The 14560-nt window shown below is 39.0% G+C and overlaps 2 protein-coding genes across 5 annotated transcripts in view; both read right to left on the reverse strand.

The window, feature by feature from the left end:
• Positions 1-764: 764 nt before the first annotated feature.
• On the reverse strand, positions 765-6318 carry eif1axb (eukaryotic translation initiation factor 1A X-linked b). Its single transcript, XM_026937803.3, has 7 exons — positions 6151-6318; positions 4420-4503; positions 4050-4153; positions 3035-3085; positions 2429-2510; positions 2234-2325; positions 765-1765 (listed from the first exon to the last, which is right to left on the reverse strand). The coding sequence occupies exons 1-7, from the start codon at positions 6164-6166 to the stop codon at positions 1760-1762; spliced, it is 435 nt and encodes a 144-aa protein (XP_026793604.1). The 5' UTR covers positions 6167-6318; the 3' UTR covers positions 765-1759.
• Positions 6319-6871: 553 nt separating this feature from the next.
• Positions 6872-14560, reverse strand: part of rps6ka3b (ribosomal protein S6 kinase, polypeptide 3b) — a 50649-nt gene continuing 42960 nt past the window's right edge. For all 4 annotated transcript variants that reach the window (XM_026937833.3, XM_026937834.3, XM_026937832.3 and 1 more), the window contains 6 exons: positions 13445-13603; positions 12853-13014; positions 12683-12759; positions 12483-12600; positions 11733-11873; positions 6872-11015 (listed from right to left, as the gene is read on the reverse strand). In XM_026937833.3, coding sequence (XP_026793634.3) covers positions 10893-11015; positions 11733-11873; positions 12483-12600; positions 12683-12759; positions 12853-13014; positions 13445-13603 — 780 coding nt within the window. In that variant the 3' untranslated portion in view covers positions 6872-10892. The remainder of the gene's footprint in view (positions 11016-11732; positions 11874-12482; positions 12601-12682; positions 12760-12852; positions 13015-13444; positions 13604-14560) is intronic.

Below are 14560 nucleotides of genomic sequence, written 5' to 3' on the forward strand. Positions count from 1 at the left end.
TGTTTGATGTGAGCATTAGCCGAAGCTCATCACCTGTATCTGCAGTGCTGCCACGTGGTTGGCTGATTGCATGGATGAGCGTGTGTGTGTGTGTGTGTATTTTAGTATATTTTGTATAGTATTAATCTGTTTAGCTTTATGAAATTAAAAGTATTAATGCTTGACTGAAACACTACACTCTGTAGATTAGAATCCTTAACACTGCTGTAGATGTCCATCATGCAGGGAGCCCTTAAAGGTCATGTGGAGAACTCTACAACTACAAGTGTTTCCCTTTCAGAAAGGGTCCCAAAAAACCTTTGAAAAGGTGCGTAAGAGCCCTTAATTATCAAATGAACCTTTAAACCCCTGTTTTCCCCCCAAAAGTGTCCCAAGTACCAAGAGTTTAGCTAAATGTTAAACACCTGACAGGTTCTCGGGATTACAAAGAAAACAGTGATCAATAATTTGGAGCCTGTACAGCACACTTACCCAGCTGTTACATACACTCTTAGAAAAAAAGGCTCTTTAATGGTTCATTGGATAATTAAAGGCAGTTCAGGTTCCTTCTGAGGGTTCTGGGGATCACCACTGCCACAAACACTCAGATAAGACTGGAGCTGAAGCTGCAGGAGATGCGGCCTGTACATGCACAATCACATGCATTATACTCAAATAAAAACCAGAGTAAAAAGTACAAAAGGAGCACAGTTTAAAGATGCAACATGATTCACTTAAGTAGATCAGTTAACTGAGAAGATAAACAAGCAAAATTGCAAAATTAATTTCATTTAGTATCATCTTTTATTTCAAAATCATTTGTTTTTCTTTTGATCAAAAGCAGCAGAGAAGGAAAACCACCGACTTTTCCATTACGCCATCCTGGTGTTAACGACTTCAATCCACAAATTAACAGACAATTTGCTTTTTATGAAGGACACAATTCATGAAAAAAAAAAAAAAGACCTAGTAACATTTCATTTTTGATTCTTGTATACAAAAATATTCTGAACTTTGACCTTTTTTTTTTTTTTTTTTTTTTTTAAATTATAGAAAGAAAACATTCGAGTCTCACTTCAGAATAAGAAAACTGACTCAGATTTGAACTAGACATGCACCGATAGAAATGTTACTATTGTGTAATTTGATTATAAGGAAGCACGGAGGCTTCAGGTGCACAGGAATAACGAGACATGCGTAGATTTTAGAGATCAGAATCAGTGGGTGAAATCGACGTCAGCTGCGAAGAGAAAAGCATCGGTGCATCTCCAGTGTGAATTTCTTTCTTTTATTTATTTAATGAAGCAGCTCTGTATTAAAAAAAAATCTAATTTCTTGTTTCCAAAACATTCAGAAATAAAAACATCAGAGGAAACATGTTCCTGTATGTTCCCAGAGACGGACTCGATGAGTGTCCAGCGGCCTATTTAAGCTAATTAAAGACAAAAAAAACAGACAGTGGCAAGGTATAGGCAGCTACTCTTCTCACAAACATTTCTCTTGATCATTTGGACGCTACAAAAATTATAGACTGCAAGACAAAAACATAAAATTGTTTGTTTTTATTGCGAATCCAGAGATTCTTGAACTAAATTCCACTTGGTGTGAAATTAATATAAATACATTAAAAACTAACAATGTATTGGAGATAGTGATGCAGTCGTGTAGTTAGTGACAAAAGCCCTAAATCTGAGCCACAGGGTCTGAGAGGATCAGACTCCAGGCATCCTGCTTCTGCCGGCGAATTAAAGTCCACTTCCTCCTTAGCAGCAGCTCCACGTTAGATCTACAGCGATACATTGAATGCATTAAGTCAAACTCAATAGGCAACACAACAGCAACATGACGCAAAGACTATAAACCAGGCTGATTAGACATTATATTCTTTTTTTTACTAGAACTAGACAGGGTGAAGGCTGACACGTGCTTCCTCCGAGACACGTGAAGCCAAACCGCTGCTCGTGCTGCGTCACAGGGGGCGGCGTAACACACTCCGAGGAAAGCGCTATCCGCCCTCTTCCACATACACAAGCTCACAGACACTCACATGACTGTCTAGTGTCTCTGTGATTGACAGAGGAGAAAGAGTAAGCCCCTCCCACCCAGAGAGCACCACCAATTCTGCTCTCTTGGACTCCAGGCCACGGTTGGCTGCGGCGTCGTTGGGATTCGAACTCGCCATCTCCTCCCGTTACGCCACTCAGGGGAACTAGACACTTTATTCTTAAGGAAACGACTCTGCGTTTGCACTTACATCATCAATGTCCTCGTCGTCATCTCCAATATCGTCGAACTGAATTTCGTCATCGTCTCCGGGTCCAAACGTGTCCGTCTCATTGATTTTGGCTTGGGGGAAAAAAAAAAAAAAAAAAAAAAAAACTTGTTAGTTTAACAAAGCGTTTAATCAGCAGCTCTGTGAGATAGAAGTGAATTACAGGAAGACAGATACCGTGCTCTGGAAGCTCTCCATACGCCTTCAGACTCCGAGCCTCATCAGCGTTGTACTTCAAAATAACGTCTGCTTTCGTGTCCTAAAATAAAAACTTGATGAATCAGCGATGGTGTGTTTCTTGATGTTTATAAAACTCTAGGCTACTAATCAGAGAACTGATAAGCCTTGGATTTAAACTCGGATAACACAAATCTTACTACACCTAGATTTACACTTTCTATCCGAGTCAAACGCAATTTTAATTACGCAGAAATGACTTATTTACAGACTCCAGCATCTGCATGGAGGGGAGAGGAGAAGAGGAAAAAAAACACAACAGGAGCAGAGCATGAAGCTTTAATCATGAGTCGCTTGGCAGTGGAAATTGTAACAATATGGAGAATTGTCTGGTGGAACAAAGCTTTAACCGAATCAATCATCTCAGGTGTCCAAAGCCTTTGTCCAGATAGTGTGTATCACATTACAATCTGTGTATCAGTGTGTGTGTACTGAGGAATAGCTTTCTACTACCGCAATACTGTAATATATATAAATATGTGATATAAACCTGTAACATGGGTACATGCTTAATGTCCAGGCAGGACACCTGCGCTGTAAACTCACCTGATAATCCCTCAGGCCTATGAGGATAATGTCTGATGTGTTGATCCAAACCTGGAGAGAGAGAAGCGAGAGACGACAAAAGGACAATGAAATGAGAGATCAGCTTTAAAGCACCACTGTACGACAAAATACCCACATTCAACTCAAATCCATAAAAAAAAAAAAGGGTTCAGTTACATAAAATCCCTTGCGGACAAACATCCAGAAACATGACTGACCTGACGGAACAGTGACACACAGTTACCTTTTAATATTTAACCGTTAGTGATTACTTCGTGACTATAAATTAAAGGTGGGTATGTTTTTTTTTCCCCCTTGAACAGATGAGATATCGGTCTTTGAACAGTGTTTCTGGAATTGGCTTTCTTTTCTGGAACAATCCATGTAGTCAGTTTGCTAATCTGACCACAGAAATTAAATTACATTTAAAAAAAACAAAACAAACAAACAAAAAAAAAAAAACTCCAGCTTTTTCCTTTATCAATAAGCCGCTTTCAGGTAAAACCTGCTAATTTGAGCGTTCGGTTTGAGACGCTGACTTTCTGGATTTCAGAAACATTTTGCTGTTAATAAAAATGCAAGACTAGAGGACTAAAGGATAATTAGTAAAGTGATCATCTTATTTATATTTTAATTATTATTCTGACAGAATGGACAAATAAATCATAGCAAGCAAACAATGTCAATTTAAAAAAAATAAAAAGAAGAAAAGAAAGCCAAACTCATTATCGCAGTTAATTATATTTTATGCCAAAGTTTGGAATAATTAACATTATCAGTGCAGCCTTATTGAGATGTAAAAATCCATCATTCAGTTTAATCCGGTGATGTCAGATAGATTGCTCTGAGCTCCACACAGCACAGGAAGCGGAACACTAACCTGTCGACAGCGTGTTGAGAAAGTGTTGAGTCAGCGCAGTCAGCGCGCGCGTGTGTGTATGTGTGTGTGAGTGAGAGAGCGAGAGAGAGAGAGAGAGAGAGAGAGAGAGAGAGAGAGAGAGACACACAGGGTCACCTTTTTCCGGAGTTTTCCTCGGATGTGACAAAGCCGTTTGACGCCGTCGAAGCACATGGCCTCCAGCCTGCCGTTTCCCAGCATCTTTATCACCTGGGCGTACTCTGAAAAACGACGAAGTGGTTTAAAACGACGAAGGAGTACATGCTTTCAGATCACATCAGCGTTCAAATCCACACTGAATTAATCTTCATTTATAATACTTACTATAATTATACATGTCTAAGATATATTTAGTCAAGAAAGAGTTATTTTTCGACTATGCTCATCTACTTCAACCTGCACCTGAATCCTAAAAATCTCAATCTAAACGTATGTACAGCGTATACACAAGGTGGACTTTTCCGTTAATGAGATGAACGTGTGTTACCTTGTCCATCCTCTTTAAACACCAGCTCTCTCTTCTCCGACTCGTTCTCATTCTTACCACGTCGCCTGTTCTTTCCTCCTTTACCTAGAGAAAGAGGAGAAAGGACATCACTCAAAAACAACAAAAAAAAAAGTAATCTGGCAGGTAAATCTCACTTGCTGCACATTTACGTGTGCGCGCGCACGTGCACACACACCCACACGCACGCACACACACCATCCTACCAAGAGAATAAAGATTTGCTTCAAACGAAGAATGTAAGATTATTTTGTAACTGAAGAAATATTTTCCCTCCTTGCCACGCTGAGCATTATCAGCTGATGGGCCATTTTCAGCAGTAACACTGACTGTGTGTGTGTGTGTGTGTGTGTGTGTGTGTGTGTGTGTGTGTGTGCGGTGCTGGTGATATGAGCTGATTAGCTACTGTAGAGATGTTGGAGTTTCTAAACTTTACAAAGTTCCCGTTTTTCCTCTCACCTGAATTGTGCAGATTTGTACCTAAAGATCTGCTGCTGCAGCTGTAATCATAAACACTGTCCTGTTTCTCATCCCAGGACTCGTTACCCCCGTCTCTACCCCCGTCTCTACCCCCGTCTCTACCCCCGTCTCTACCCCTGTCTCTACCCCTGTCTCTACCCTCGTCTCTACGCCCGTCTCTACCCCTGTCTCTACCCCCGTAGACTGGAATGGTTTATAAATCAGGTTCCACTGTGAGTCTGGTTCCTCTTCCTCACGTCATTTCAGGACATTTTCTCCTCTTCCTTGTCGTCTCTAACTTGTTCAGTAGAGATCTAAAATCTACTGTCTGAAAAGTCAGGAACCAACAGAACTATGTTGAGCGGATACGTCGATCAAAATCCAAAAACACACGATACAGCGGCTGAGAAGATGCGCAGAGCGTTAGACAGGATACGGAGAGAGAGAAACATGGTGGAAATAATCAACACAGTTTAGTACATGCAGCTTTACTCTCATTTAAACAGGATCACTGGAAAGCTGCTCTGTGACAACAGGCGTCTGGACGGACGGCTTCTGTACCGAGTCCACTTCCTCTCAAACCTTCTCCTTCTTCTTCATTTCCTGAGCTCTTCCTCATCACTATCACTATCACCTCTGGCTTGCTGAATAAGGATTTATTAAGCATCTGTATCCAGATGTTAAATCTTGTTAAAAAAAAAGAAGCTATAGATATAAAACTGAACTGCATTAAATAGTTAAGGATTTTATTTCTGTCTTTTGCTGAATTTTTAGATTTAATCTGCTGCTGTTCAGAGAAACCGTGAGAGGAATAAACAAAACAATGAGAAAGAAAAATTAAAAAAAAAAAAAAAAAAAAAAAAAAAGTTAAAATTCCTGAAGAAATCAACATCTAAGCAGCTAAAAGCATTCATGTGAGTTAATCCCGACTTATTTCTTTTATTTTGTACCCAAGCACTAGTCGTGTCTGAGAGCACGAGCCATCTTGGTTAGATACAAACGCAGAAAAAATGCATTTAATGGCTTTTAAAAAAAACTAAATAATATCAGTAACATTAAATTTCTCACATTTATCTTCACAGATTCTCTTATTTTTAAGCACCTGATTAAATATTTTCATTAAAAAATAAATAAATAAACGTTAAGATGCTAATGCTGTGACGTTAGCATGTTTGCTAAACGGAGCTCGTGCCCCAAATCCACAGCTCTTTTTGTAAATATAATACATTTAAAACAAGCAAAAAAACATTTTACCTTTGTTTTTTGGCATGTTCTAGATATCCGACTGCTGCCTCCTGTATCAGTTCCAAAAGTAAATATGTATTTAAAGCTTTAAAATGACAAATTAGTTGCTTCAAACAGGCGGTTAGCGACACCCGCTCGAAGAGAAAGAAGCCTGCTCAATTTAAGGCGTAATGCGCATGCGCAGGTCATTCAAAACGAGCAAGCTTTATTGAAAAGTAGAAGCAATAATATTGAATATTAATATAAAAAAATCTGCAGTACTAAAAGATCTCTGATTCAAGGAACTTTACTGTTATTTGCACAAGCTTCTTTGTACAATGAAATTTTGCAGAATATCATGGATGATACAGTAGAAAAATAATAACAAATAAAGTAATGACAATATTAGACAACAACAACAACAACATGAGAAAGTTGACATATACTTTTTTTTTTTTTTTTACGTAATCCTACACTGAGACTGTATGGACCTGTGTGTCGAAACTGCCTGTCTAACACTTCTGTCTAGAAACCTCTGAGACCTTCATGAAGATCCTAGAAAAGGGATTGAGGATATGAAGGTTGAGATTCTGAGAGAATGAGGAAACACAACAAAAGCCAGCGTGAAGAAACAGGGGAGCATGTGTCGTAGATACAGAGCAGAAAGGAAAGAGTTAGACAGAGCAAACTATAAGCTGATATATACTTGAGTGTCTTAAAGAAGTGAAGTGAAGTGAAGTGACTTGTGGCCAAGTATGGTGACCCATACTCGGAATTTGTGCTCTGCATTTAACCCATCCAAGTGCACACACACAGTAGTGAACACACACACACACACCGTGAACACACACCCGGAGCAGTGGGCAGCCAATTGGGGGTACGGTGCCTTGCTCAAGGGTCTCACCTCAGTCGTGGTATTGAGGGTGGAAAGTTTCTTCACTATCTTATGTCGTAGCTGTTGCACCAAATGTATGTGTTTGTTTCTTTGTTTATGTTTGTATGTACACTATACGGCCAAAAGTACTGTTTGCGGAGATCTGACCATCACACTCATATGTGGTTCTTCCCCAAACTGTTACCACAAAGTTTAAAGCACACAACTGTATAGAAAGTCTTTGTGTGCTGTAGCATTACAATTAACCTTCACTGGAACTGAGAGGCCCAAACCTGTTCCAGCATGACAATGCCCCTGTGCACAAAGCGCCTGACCTCACTAATGCTCTTGTAGCTGAATGAACACAAATCCCCACAGCCACGCTCCAACATCTAGTGGAAAGCTTCCCAGAAGAGTGGAGCTCATTATAACAGCAAAGGGGGAATAAATCTGGAATGGGATGGGTGTGATGGTCAGGTGTGCACAAACTTTTGGCTGTATAGTGTGTATTTATAACAATCTATAAAAGGGCACTACAGATATTTCTGTATTATATTGACTAAACTAGTAAAACAGGAATAAAAGCATCGTGCGAGAGCAGGAGCATGTCATATAGGCAGCTAGATTATTTGTGTTGAAGCTGAAAAAATGACTCTAATCACTGAGGATGATTTTTCTTTCTAGACTGACTACTGTAAAAATAAAACCTATATTTGTGTTACTCACGCAGTGTCTCATGACAGGCGTTTAACATCGCGAAGCAGTCATTATTCTTTCTTTATTCAGCTTGAAATTTGGTTCTCGATGATAGAATTACCGGCGCTTCTCAAACTTTTTGTACACAAGGACCTCTCTCAGTGTAAAATAACTTCCATGGATTCGCTCAGTACAGATTTATTTTATGAACACATTCCAACTTTTCAAATATTAGACTCATATTCGAAATGTGTACAGTAATTATTGGAGCTTTTTTCATTCCTGAGTTTTCCACCGACATAACATATTACATCCCAATTTAAATGACTTATAAGCTTATTTTTTCGGAGTTAGTGATGTTTGGAATAAACACGTTCAATTCAAATGACAAGAACAGGTTTCTAACTGTGAGAAAGATATAGTAGCTTTGATAAAGGTGGACTGTGAGTTCCAGTACTGAAAAAACTACACGAGGTCCCCTCCTGACAATGCCTGACAGACTCCACGTGAAGAAGAGCCCATGCTGATCCTTCCTAGCTTGGACAGTAGTGCTGTAAGCTCACCGGCCACTTTAATAGGAACACCGGCAACCTGCTCATTATCCAACTGGACAGCTGAAAAATGTCGCCTGGGCTTTTTCCAGTCTTCACCTGTCCAGTTTGGGTGAGCCTGTGTTTTGGCTGATTGGAAGTGGTCTTCTGCTGTTTTCTGCTCACCATGGTTGTAAAGAGTGGTTACTGTAGACTTCCTGTCAGCTCGAACAAATCTGGCCAGTCTTTCTCATCAACAAGACCTTTTCACAGAACTGAAGTTTTTTGTTTTTCCGTACCACTCCATGTACAGACACCTAGGAGTGAAAATCCCAGGAGATTCTGAAATACACACACCAGCCCGTATAGCACCAACAACCACACCACCGAGAGATTTTTCCCCCATTCTGATGAACATTAACCCAAAGCTCTTGACCTGTATCTGCATGATTTTATACACTGAGCTGCTGCAATCAGCTAATTGGCTGATTGGATAACCGCATGAATGTTCCTATTAAAGTGGCCAGGGAATGCATATTCCTATTTTTTAATATGTCACTATATGGGCTGAATTTGAAAAACCTCATTCTTTGTTTCTTCATAAAAATGTAAAAGTTTACTCCACATAAAAAGAGTGATGATTAAAGCACAAAACAGCAGCAACAGGAACGTGTTCCAGCATTTTCTTTTCAATTTAAGAAAGACTACAATGAGAGCAAAATGCAACTTCACTCAAAATATGGTGAGCACACACACACACACACACACACACACACACACCAAGCACAACTGCTAGCTTTCCACCCACTAAAATAATTTAAAGCATCTATTTGGTGCATTTATAAAAAATATATTGAGTAATGTTTCGAAATCCACTTTCGCCTCGACTGAATTCTTTTCACAAACACACGTGAAAAACGTGAGCATATCTGAATATTTTTATGCAATGCCTTTATGCGTTTCGTAAACCTGAGTTTTCTAAATATTTACAGTCACGTGCTGTTGTGTGTTTGTGCGCCCTTTAATGCCGTCTGTAAAGCGGAAGATGAGTTTCTGCTTCTGTTTCTTCTCTCATGGATCTGTCAACATTTTCACACCCTCACATGACTTAGGGATTTTCATTAAGATGCATAAATTTAAAGGAAAAAAGAAAAAGGAAGTCCTGTGATTGGTTTGAGACTACATGAGGCTTATACTGAAGCTGATATAAAGGCTTTGAATATGAATATATAGATGTGAATTACATACACACACGTCACATTAAATACTTTTTTCCCCTGTGGTGTATTTAATAAATGTACATTTTCACCAATGTTTGAAATATAATTTGAAATTACAGGTTACGGTTTAGAGATTTAAATACAAATCTTAAAACTATAGATTTTATGTAAATTTTATGTAAAACATGAATCATCCAGGATTCCCAGGGAAAAGTAGCTGCTTTCAGAGCATTTCAATGATCACAGTCATCTTTCATGCTCACATCCATGACTGCGAAATCGTAACGGTCAGAAAGATACAACCTGTAATGATGTACATGCATCTAACGTTCTCACGTTCTGATTGAAATAGCTAACGTCTGAAAGACTAAAAGACTAGCTAAAGCCTAACTAGCTAGAATGTTACCTAAATAGTTACACTGGGCATCGAGTGTTTAACATCACTGTAGAAAATCTGAAGAGAAAATAAACCTTTTTATTTGTTTGACCTCTGAAACATCTGCTTTCCTCTAGGAATCCCAGATGCACCTCCTTTGGCCTAATTTACATAAAATTTACATAAAATCTGCATTTTTAAGATTTGAATTTTTGACATTTGTATTTAGAGTTCTTTTTTTTTTTTTAAATCCCAAAACCATAACCTGTAATTTGAATTATATGCTTTGGCAAATTCCAAACAACACTTCTGGATGAAAAAACTATTTAATTTAACATGAAGTGTACTGTATAATCATTATCAATATATTATCTAAAATTCATATTCAAATCCTTCTTGTCAGCTTATACGCTCCATAAGACTCGTGCTTAACCAATCAGAGTTAAGCTTTTCCCTAATGCTTGATGTATAAGTGTAAAAATACTCTGATTTTTTTTTGTACATATTGATGTTTATATCTACATATATGGAATGGTAAGTAAATAATTTAACATTATGTATGATTTTTGTTCCTCTAAAAAAAAAAAAATCAGGTTTGAAAATCTATTAGCTCCATAACAAGATTATGATTTGGAGTGTTTTTTTTCTGAGAAATAGCTTATATTTGTCGATATCTGATGCCATTTCATAATACAACAGCCTGCAGTCTCTTCAATACAATAATATTGTTCTCTACCAGCTTTATAAAAAGAATATTACAGTATATTACAAGTTCATATGCATGACTGAGTCTCTTGTTTCCCCAAAAAAAAAAAGAAAAAAAAAAAGTCCACAGAATGTTCCGGATGTTTTGCTCATTGTAAAAGCCAAAGATTTTATTGATCCGCTTCGTGGGCAGATGAGGAAGATTTGGATTGTCCACCAGGGGTCCTCAGAGTCCAGGCTTGTCCTCTAGTCGAGGGGCAGATGGGCGGCAAGCTGGGCATCAGGTGGGCGTCAGGTGGGCATCGGGCGGGGCCGTGTGCAGCGCCAGGCGTGAGGTCTGTGGTTGGTTGATTGGTGTGGTGGGCGGAGCCTCAGAGAGCAGTGGAGGTCACTTTCTTCACTCCTCGGCGCTGAGCGAGAATGGAGCACCCCACAGGTTCCAGTATGGGGGGAACGTTCCTGTTCAAGGCGGAGTACGTCGCAGCCATGGCCCCCTGTCACAACACAGACCACGGATAAACTGATATTTATGATAATCACACGACGCAAGTAACAAAAAATATCAGCTGCATTTTGTATCATATACTAAACTGCTACAGAAGTCTGGAGTCTGATTGGTCGGAAGGAGTTGATTAATTTTCTATGACAAATCGCAGGTCATGTTAATGCGCTTGCTATAATACAAGAGGAATAAAACACTGGGGTGATAATATCATCTCCGCTTGATCACCCCGCTGTCACTGATTATTTTCCCATAACAGCATGACACGGAATGTTTTATTCCTTACTTATGTGTCACCTTTCTGTAGGACTGTACATACAATATACTGTATATTAAATATATTATTTATCCTTTTTAGGCTGCAGTACCGTTAGCTAGGCTTCCTTTAATCCTACCCTGGATTATAAAGTAAACAATCTCGACATTTACAAACATCCAACCGTCTTTGAGTAAAACGGCCTTTTTCTTTATGTTCACATCTTGTAATATTGTTTTACACTTTTACACAAAAACATCACACTCTCTTAGCAATTTTAAATTCATATTTCATCTATTTTAGCACTTATTACTGAAAGCAGTAATACAGTCCAGCAGCTCAATCCAATATAATCAGCTTTTCTGCCTCTGGCAGCTCATAACTATTCAACATCATTCACATACAGAATATTAGATTATGATTTAAACCCCGAGTGTGTGTCCTGTATTGTACCTTGACCAGATGAGGAGCGTCCTGTCTGTTGAGCTGGTATTTCGGTAGCTGGTCTTTGTGAATGATCCACGGATGCCGAAGCACTTGTGCTGCTGTTAATCTCTGATGAGGGTCTACATGGAGCATTTTAGATACCAGATCCTGTGGGTAACAACAGCACATTTAAAGAACTAGTGTATAACCATCGACCTTAATACTTAAATATATGCATTTTTAACAAAAATGTATGTATATATTTAAATGCATGCATTTTAGCAAAATATCAGGTTCTGCTTTCTTTAATGCTCGGAAAAATATTATGGAAAATGCAACAAAAAAATCACATCATGACACTTTACAACATAATGATGATACACAATATGTATCAGAATACTTAGGTGTGGAAACAACGTGCCAGAAAACACACAGTGTTGCATTAAACGATGAAAAAAAAAAACCCTTGAATTTTAACATCTCATAAGTGTTTTATTACTGGAAAATCGTATTGTAATTTTTGTCATTATTTGCAATTTCAATATTATATTGTCATATTTCATAGCTCTGCCTTCTATGTAAATAAGTTCTTGTTGTAACGTGTTACCATTTTGTACATTTGTACATAACTTATTTTTATTTTCTGAACTTATTTAGATTTAATTGTCTATGCATTTAGGTTTAAAACTGTCCTAGCTTTCGTCTCTTTCTGACTCCACACACACTCAGTATGTCCTCTGGATCCAGGGTTAATGTAAAGGTAAACAGTGGACCCACCTTGGCCTCGGCTGAGACGGAGTTCCAGTATCCGCCGGTGAGAGAGAACTTCCCGCTGCCGATCCGAGCCAGAATCTCCTCTGGCGTGTCCTCGGGTCCGTTGGCGAATGGAGTGAAGCTGTAAAAAAAAGCCCAGTCTCGTTATATAAAGGAAATCACAGCTGTGCAGTTTGTTCATTTTATAACGCTTTCTCATTTACCCTGTCAGCATTGTGTAGAGAAGGACACCCAGGCTCCAGATATCACACGCAGCATCGTAACCCTGCTTCTTCAGCACCTGCAGGACACAACCATTTATTTCTACTTTAACCTGCAACACATGCAAACACCTCATTTGTACGTGATAGTGAAGGGAGGTAGCGATGTGTACCTCTGGTGCTACAAAGTTCGCAGTGTAGCATGGCGTCATCAGCAGGCCGTTCTCTGCCCTCAGCTGCTTGGCAAAGCCAAAGTCACAGATCCGGATGGACTCAGGGTTTCCGGATTCATCCACGTAGAGAATGTTACTCGGCTTAAGGTCTCTGTGGACCACCTGAGAACACGGAACAGGAAAGTTACATGAAGCGATAAATGATTGAAGTGCTCGTTTATCAGCATGCACATCCAGACTTTTAAGGATTTTACATTTGTACAACAGTGTACAGTTAAGTGCTGCTGCTGGTGGATGTGGCTCATTGTTTTGTCTGAGGAGCTTAAATGTAGAGGAACACTGGCAATGATGGGAATGATGGGGCATAATGAGGAATCATGGGTATTTTGGGGTATGATGAGGCATGATTGGGATGCTGGGGCATGATGTAGAATGATGAGGATTTTGGGGAATAATGGGGAATGATGAGGCATGATATGAAATGATGGGGATTTTGAGGAATGATGGGGATGCTGGGGCATTATATGGAATGATGGGATGCTGGGGCATGATATGGAATGATGGGAACGTTGGAGTTGATGTGGATAAATACCCCTTGCGCATGGAGGTACTCCACGGTCTTGGTGATGGTGTAGAGCACAGCGCTAGCCTCCCTCTCAGAGAAGAACTTCTGTCTGAGGATTTTATCCAGCAGCTCCCCTCCTTTAAGCAGCTCCGTCACCAGGAAAACCGAGCGGCCGTCGTCATACACCTGCAGAACACAGAGAGCAATTTCACCACCGCGAGCAGTGCTTGGATATTTCACTATTCTTCGTACTTAAGGTGCGGACTATCACCTATCTCCATAACGTGCACGATATCTAAAAATGTAACGAGTCATGTTTATGTAGGACTGGACAATAGATGGGGGAAAAAACATCTATAACATTCTCAACATTCTTGAAATTAAAAAGGTTGGTTCAATTTTAGACTAATTTAGTTCTATTAACTAAATGCTTCATAAATAAATTGTTTAGCATCGTATAGTAACAGCTTACACAGAGACTTGTACAGCAGATGCTTCACATAAACGGATTTAATAGCTTGTGTAACTGTTGATACGTTTTCTGTAAGGAGATGTTTATTAACATTTATGGAAGGAGTCTCCAGTGTCAGCACTTTGTAATAGTCAGACATAAAGCTGTAACTTTAAGTTTTCCAACATGGGAAAGTCTTCATGACAGAGGGGTTTGAGCTTCTCAGTAACATGACAAGCTGCATTTTCTGTCTAAACAACTTTAAGAGAGAAAAATGAAGAGGATGGTGAGGGAATGACTTCTTTATAGCTGTGATAAGTGATAACAGGAGCTAACATTCTGCGGATGTTCCATGACATTAAATGTAACTATAAATGGATAACAAATATGATGTCAATGTAATGGCCAGCAAATTGCTGCAGTATAAGAGGAATAAAACACTTCAGGACATGCTGCTGTAGGAAAATAATGAACTTGCTTATCTATCGCTCAGAACTACGTTAACAGTCTCATCTCGACCTATATGCAGCTTATACCAGATTAATGAACCCTGAAATGCATCCTAATTTAACTGAATAGACACTAAAATCATTTGCAGTTGGCTTAACATGATATCATGTCCATATAAATGATGGAACTTATCTAATATATTTGGTTATAAATATTCTCTGAAGACAGTAACAGGATCACAT

This window comes from Pangasianodon hypophthalmus, chromosome 22 (assembly GCF_027358585.1).
Source record: "Pangasianodon hypophthalmus isolate fPanHyp1 chromosome 22, fPanHyp1.pri, whole genome shotgun sequence".
Classification (NCBI taxonomy): domain Eukaryota; kingdom Metazoa; phylum Chordata; class Actinopteri; order Siluriformes; family Pangasiidae; genus Pangasianodon; species Pangasianodon hypophthalmus.

Coding starts and splice junctions, on each gene's coding strand:
- eif1axb (XM_026937803.3), bottom strand. Junction 3,086..4,049: donor GAGGAAAACTCCGGAAAAAG/GTGACCCTGTGT, acceptor CTCTCTCTCCAG/GTTTGGATCAACACATCAGA. Junction 2,511..3,034: donor TAGGCCTGAGGGATTATCAG/GTGAGTTTACAG, acceptor TTTTTATTTTAG/GACACGAAAGCAGACGTTAT.